Source organism: Pimephales promelas, chromosome 22, assembly GCF_988280905.1.
Source record: "Pimephales promelas chromosome 22, fPimPro1.hap1.1, whole genome shotgun sequence".
Taxonomy (NCBI): domain Eukaryota; kingdom Metazoa; phylum Chordata; class Actinopteri; order Cypriniformes; family Leuciscidae; genus Pimephales; species Pimephales promelas.
In genome coordinates this window covers 7,157,308-7,164,874 of record NC_142790.1, presented here as the reverse complement: position 1 = coordinate 7,164,874, position 7,567 = coordinate 7,157,308, and the positions used below count along the sequence as shown (strand labels likewise).

Genomic DNA, 7,567 nt, shown 5'->3' with positions numbered 1-7,567 from the left:
TTTGGCGTTCTGATTACCCTTGAATCAGAATAAATTCTCGAATTATGTTGTACTTTAAAATCTAGAATTAATGATATCTGTATTCATACATGTTGGTTCTGTTCTGTTTATTTTGTCATTACTGCTCTCCCTGCTCAGGGACTTCTTGCCCAGAATGGAAGTGTTTGCTAATTGTCAATCGTATTTGACGATAGTGATCCTGACAGAAATTGTATTAATGTGTGTAGCATGACATCTGCCATGTTGTCATTGTCATGCCTTTGTCAGTTGTGTCGCTTCAATGCCATTCACAACTCTCCGTTGGCCTCATGGGATATTGTCCGTCAGATGCACACTTCCGAATCTCAGGGGAAGTAGCAAGCCATTCGGGTACTTTTCGGTTGCTGTTTAAAGGGTTAGTTCACCCAAAAATGAAAATTCTGTCAGTATTTACTCACCCTCATGTTGTTCCAACCCCGTTAGACCTACGTTCATCTTTGGAACACAAATTAAGATATTTAATATATTAAGATCACTCCTGCATATTAGTCCATAGGCTTCTTGAGGGAATGACTTGCTGGCCTCGAAAAGTCATCAAAGGACATCGTTAAAATAGTCCAAGTGACTACAGGGGCTCAATCTTAAGTTTATCAAACGACGAGAACACTATTTGTGCGCAAAAATAACGACTTTATTTCAACTATTCGTTTATTTCTCCCTCTGCCTCGAGTCAGGTTACTAGTTTAATAGCGTAAGCTTCTGTTATTGTACGTCACACACATCACACACATGACCAGCGTCGGCCAATAGTGAGCCTACGTGTGACGTAGCTCTATGCTATCACACTACGTTAACTGACTACAGGCCCATAGAGAAGGAAGTGAATAGTTGAAATAAAGTCGTTATTTTTGTTTGTTTTTGCGCACACAAAGTATTCTCGTCGTTTGATAAAGTTAAAATTGAGCCACTGTAGTCACTTGGACTATTGTAACGATGTCTTTGATGACTTTTTGATGCCAGCAAGTGTCATTCCCTCAAGAAGCCTATGGACTAGTATGCAGGAGCGATCTTAATATCTTAAATATCTTAATTTGTGTTCCGAAGATGAACGAAGGTCTTACGGGGTTGGAACAACATGAGGGTGAGTAAATACTGACAGAATTTTCATTTTGCATCATCAACTAACCCTTTAATTAATACAGTTGAATTCAGGCATACAACTGTTTTCTCATACTGTTTGTCACCCACTATATAGTAGGGAAGTAGGCATATTCAGATTCAGCGCTAGTAATCCTGAAGACCTTGACTCACTCGTTCAGATGTTTAAATATAACACAGTCTCATCCCAAGACGTCAACTAACTGACGCTTTTGACCATACGTCAACATCCGACGTTTTAGGGTACCCTTTAACGTCAATTAGATGACGATCCTGGGCTGTCATCCAACCGACACTTTACCTTTTAACGTCAGTTAGATGATGCGGGTAGGTTTAGGTCTGGGGTAGGGTTAGGATTAGATAGCGTCATCTAACCGACGTTAAAGGGTACCCTAAAACGACGGATGTTGACGTATGGTCTAACTCTAAAGCGTCAGTTGTGTGACGTCTTGGGATGAGACTGACTGCGCTGTTAAATACAGCTAGACCTAAACTGTGGTGATCCTGCCAATGTTTTCATGGCCAACATTGACCATTTGTTTTATTTATCTAATAAAATTGTTACTGTACTACTGCAGTCAGTCACATTGCAGTATTCATAAGGCTGGAGTAAGACTCATCCTTCTGGATTAATAAGGATTAAGTGTAATGCAACTCTGAAGGTTTGTGGAGCCATTTACACTCACTGTCAAGCGCCTCTGTCTGACACATAAATGTCATCTCCAGCTATCTGCTTAGTTGTCAGCTCAGTAGAAATGCAAAACCAGTGGTTATGAAACGGCATCACTTTTTTGGACATGGCTTATGACGTTTTTCTGTTGTTAACTTAAGCTGGATGTTTATTCAAATGGCGCTTATTTGGGGATATTAAAGGTTTGATAATCATTAAAGAAATTAAAAACCATTTCCTGAGGAAAGAAACTGAAGTTCAATTAATATGTAGATTAAATGTAGAATTAATTTTGTTCATCAAACATGTCTATACATTTAGATTCAATCAAGGCACTGCATAATGACTTCAATCAAACCAGATCAAATGAAGTAAAATTGAACAGCCTGTGTTAACCAGCCTCACAATTAAAGGACAGACTAAATGTGGGTTTTCTTCCTTTTGGTGACGTACATCCGAGTGAAATGGATTATCAAAAAAGGACGAGGACTTTAGTTTATGCATCGGTTGTAGATTGGATGGAGGTAGATCTACAGTAAATGCGAGCTTGATGTTGAATCTAAAAAAGGGCAGGGTTTAGGCAGATGAGTGGATTGGAGAAGCCTGGGGTACATTACCAGAGATAAATCTTGACAGTTTTTAATCAAATTTAGATCATCAGATGCTTTTAGAAAATAGATCTGGAGAATTTCCATGACTCGTGCAGACTTTGGTTGTGTGTGGAACTAGAATCTGTAATGTGAGAATTTGTAAATTAAAGATTTCGCAATGAGCATATCAGCAAAAGATTCACAAGACCATTTTTAGCATTACCTCATATAGACTATGTTTACACTTGGTATTAAGATGCGTTTTGGACGATCGGACACAAGTCTCTTTTGCCCACTTTTGCCCACTTCTGTCCTGATTTCTTCAAGGGGATGATCTATGGGCAGGTAAATGAATGGTTTTTTTTTTTATCTTTCGATTTAATGGATTAAATAAGCTCACACAATTTACATATGAATGTGACTGGAAATGACTGAAAAAAATGCAGAGAGCAGCAGCTTTCGTTTCTGCTCTGACAGCCGCAAGAACAGGCAAACGCTGTGAGTGTGTGTCAGAAATCAGGAATGGTGAGAGAACATTGTGCTTGGCATAGACATCATATAGGTAGACGCCCTATCAAGCGCCACAGCCTATTGGCACGGACAAGCCGTGGGGCCGCCATCTTAAAGGTTCTCTAAGTGATCCTGGGTGTTGACGTTCGGAATATTTTCAAACAAATCGGAGGCTAGCTGCACCCCCCCCCCCCTCCTCAGCATCTCATCTCCTCCCCCTCCCTTCCGTGCTTCCTGAAATAATTGTGAATGTGCATAGTTCTAGCTAATTATATCCTTGTGTGGGTTTGGCGAACATAAGCGTCAATTTATAAGAAAAAAAATGTAACGTTACCCACCTGTCCAGCAAAAACAGAGCAACCTGAATGTCGGACTGGAAGCCCTTCTGCCGCCGGAGTTCTCGCCATCGTTAAAAAGCTTTGCTACCGATGTAAATTCGGAACTTCGCACGTTCTTTATCCGACTCCTTCTTTTTCATTTGTTCTTCAGAACGACGTCTCTTTGGTCGTGTGTCGGCCATTTTTCAAACTTCCCTCTGATGCTTCGCTCTCCTTCACACACACACCCTTCATGTGCACGCGCACTAACCCCCCAGACCCACCCTCAAATACTTCTTGCCAGTGATTGGCTGGAACACTGTTTGTTAGGTTTCGTGGTCCGGGTGAGACATGATTGCTTTTGTTGCCGTTTGTGGAGCCTGTGGTGTTTACAGAGACCGCGTTTTTTTACAGTGTGTTTAGGGGACAGGCAGCTAGCCGATAGTGAGGAGACGTTTGATGTATGTGACAAAAAATGTTTTGGCCCCACATCGCTTAGAGAACCTTTAAACCGGTCATCCACTCCGCTCAGTCTAATATGTTTAGCAGGTGCACATTTAATGAATCATATCTCACTGAGTACCGAACGGATTTTCACGCGGGGGTTTTTGCTGCAAAGGCATTCATGTAGCTATGATAGAGGACACATGGGATATTTTATTCACAAAATAGAAACTTTAGTCAGGTAATGTGAAATGTTACTTGTGAAACATAATTCCCAAGCGATAGTCCGCTGATTTGAGCAGGAATATGCTGCACAGTGCTCTGGCATCTACTGCTGCTATGCAACACAATAGGAATACGACCGGTTTAAGATGGTGTCCGCATTTCTTAGTGCCCAGCAGCCAATAGGGCATCTAGTCTCTATATGATATCTATGGTGCTTGGTATGTTTTTTAGACTTAAAACCACTCTTAAGTCTTCAGCAAAGTTTCAATCATGTCTGACTAGTGCTCATCTCAGTATGTGTTAGGTAAGTAGGCGGTCTTTTGTGGCTGTTCGAACACATTCGACCACATGAGCATTTACACTATGAAAGCAATCCAGTCAAATGCGTTTTTCGACTACCTCTGGAAAAGGTCAAAAGTCAACATGGCATCATGACTTTTGCGTAAACATAAACGCCACTTTCAAGTCAAGTGGCGTGTTATCTATACGCATTTTGAGCTATCCTCGTGTATGCGTGTAAGTCTACGCCGTTAAATGTCCGAGTGAAACGAAGCAAAATGTAGATCTACATCTGGGGAGCGATATTTTTTTTTCTAGGATTGTAGGGGAAGACTCATAAATGGTATTAAAATTTTTGATATGTTTTAGCTTACTTCAGGCATCCAAGATGTAGGTGTCTTTGTTTCCACAGAATTTTCAATTTAGATATTTTTAGGTCAAACCGTTCTTGTCTGTCAGTCATATAATGGAATTTTATGGGGTCTACCCTGGGTTCACCTCAAAGAGCGATTATGCATGTTGATAGCACGCCAAAAATGGAAAGACGAATTGGCGTGTCATACATACGCCATTTCATGACTCAGTCTGCAAAAGTGAACAAACGCTCAAAACGCATTAGACCCCGTTTAAACTTATAAACTAAATCATCTACATGATCCGATCGACCAAAACACATCTTAATACCAGGTGTAAACAGGGCCATGGATTAGACATTGAGGTGAAATCACTTTACTATATTCACACCAGTTCTTTAGTGAGATGTAGTTAACACCTGCTTTTAATTATCAAGCAATTACAAAATTATATTTTAGTAGCAAGAAAACACTAACATCTGAGAAAAAGGAATGAGACAGAACTCTGTCGACAGAAATCTGAAAGGAATGGTGTGATATTGGTGTTCAAATTGATCTACTTGTGTGAATATGGATATTATAAACCAATACATCTGCTATCTCCAGTGGCAGCTGGGGTGAGTCATGCTCCAGTAGCCCCTCACAATGGTGAGCCGATTTAGCAGCGCTCCAGCAGGAACACATTCATCTCACGTCCTCCTGCACGACAATGGCCTCATCATTGGCCACATCAGTCTATTGATGCGTGCCTGCAACCTTCAGAGCCCATCAATCCTGCCAAGAGAATCTATGGCTTTTCACAAATCTTTTCCAAACACAGTCTCTCTCTCTATTATAGCAGAAGTTTAAAAAAAAATCGTTAAAAAATATTTTAGAATTTCAGAATTTAGAAATAAAATTTCAGATGAATGTCTTTGTTTATTAACAGCATCATAATAAAGGCTGTTTCAGTTGATTAGCATATTTATTTTGTATTTATTTTATTTTTTTATTTAATAGGGACCATGCATATTAATGAACATTGTTGTATAAAAATACACCATGTAAAATAAATATGCCAGAATTAGTCAAAATAACTACTTTTCATCTGCACCTGCACTTACAGTTCATATGTAGTTGCGGAGGCCAGCTAATATAGAGCTGTGCAAGTAAACCTCCTGACTTCAAGCGATGAGTGAGAGGCTGCAGTCTGTAGCGTCTTTGTTAGCGCTCCCGCCTCCCACAGCAGTGACATTGGTTTGAATCCTACTCTGAGCTGGTGCGAGTAGGACCAGACACGTTGGTGCCGTGACCCAGATGCGAGTGAGGTTTAAGTGGGTGTCTGTAACGGAGGCCAGCAATTAAAGAGCCATGCAAGTAGACCTCACTTTCCTTGCCTCAAGGGGCGCACTAGCATCTATAACATCCGTGCCCCCCTCCCAAGTTGGTTCGAATCACGCCACTTACATAAGTAATGTGTTTCACGAGTGAACACATTAAATTCCAAATGGATTCAATGGATTAACTTCCAAACTTCCACATTAACTTCCAAATGGATTCAATTCGTCTCAATGGATTGGTGTCAATATAGTCCTTTATTTTTTCAGAACCAAACGCTTAGACATGCATTATCAGTAAATCTATTAAGAAAGAAAAAATATAAATTATAAATATAAATTTTCCTACATACAGAAATTATAGTGGTACCCACTATAGTAGAAGTGAACCCATCTAGTCTTTCAATTGACTACCGGTGCATATAAACAGTAGCTCACCTTGCTCCAGTGTCAGCTGTTCTGGCATCCCTCCACCTCCCCTACTCCACCTACATAATTTAGGGATCTTGCTTCCAGACTCATCTTCCAAGCATTAGTAATCCCACTGTGGGGTATTTCTAGCTCGAGTTGAAGCATGCTTCCTCAAGCCCCTCCACTGTTGATAGCAAGCCACTGTACGTTTAACCTTAATAGTTTATAGATTATATGGGAAAACAAACTTGTGAAAAGGAAAGTAAATGGAATATATAAATCTCCTGCTTCTCGGATGTTTCTCCTGCCAAAACATCCAACCTGATCTCATGGGAAAACATAACTATATTACAAGTTGGCGACTTTTTATGAATTTGTACAATGTGAATCATACAAAAATGTACAATTATTAAAAAAACTATGGAGCATTAAGCATAGGCCCACCGCAAAAAATACCCATCCCTGTGGCGGATAAGTATATCATGAAAAAACATATGAATGTGATCATACAAATTCTTACGAATAAGCCAACAATTTGCCAAAATGTAAAATAGTTAGAAATTTCCATGAGTTTCAGTAGAGATCCCAAAAATCTCAAACTGTGTTCGGATTTGTCAAGATTAATCTGCAATCAATTGTCAGAGATCTCAAACATATCTCATCAAATTCTCCCATGACCTATTATCTGAACTATGCTATCGATTTTTTCTGTGTATGTCAATAATCATTTTATTTGTGCCATTGTTTCATTTTTGGAGAAACATCATGGAGCAAATTTATAGCTTAAATAAAACCCTACTGAACTGCAAGAAATATCTTGTGAGATGCAAGAATGCCTGAGCTATGTTTCATAATGCATGTTGTTGTTTTTTTGTTTGTTTGTTTTTTAGACTTGCTGTCCTGTCCTTCTTTCCCAATAGGTAAACTTCTTATACATTCGCAGGAATCGCAGCGATCTGACATTTTATGATGGAGATGTTCTGAATGACGGCTATTATGATGATTATCATGAGTCCAGTGTGTGGGCTAAGATGCTTTCTCCCACAGAAGCCACTTCACTTTGGATGAGATAATTGTGATAAAAGCAGCCACACATATCCAAATCGCTCAGTGCAGAACTGTCCAAACATGTCTGGAGACAGCTGCATTCACCTCTGGTAAGAGCTACACTCTATTTCTACCATAGATCCACTAGATTTGATATCTTTCCAGGAATCCATCATTTCAGTCTTCATATACTGTTATCTGGCAAAACATTGATCATCTTCACCATCACTGTTTGCACCAAACTTTTACATTAATGTCAGTCAGAACT

General features: G+C 39.7%; 1 protein-coding gene across 3 annotated transcripts in view; it reads left to right on the top strand.

Annotated features, from left to right (window-relative positions):
- Nucleotides 1-697: 697 nt before the first annotated feature.
- The window catches only part of myo3a (myosin IIIA), a 148,626-nt gene continuing 141,756 nt past the window's right edge, over nt 698-7,567 (top strand). For all 3 annotated transcript variants that reach the window (XM_089125473.1, XM_089125471.1, XM_089125472.1), the window contains exons 1-2: nt 698-1,120; nt 7,173-7,409. In XM_089125473.1, coding sequence (XP_088981599.1) covers nt 7,381-7,409 — 29 coding nt within the window. In that variant the 5' untranslated portion in view covers nt 698-1,120; nt 7,173-7,380. The remainder of the gene's footprint in view (nt 1,121-7,172; nt 7,410-7,567) is intronic.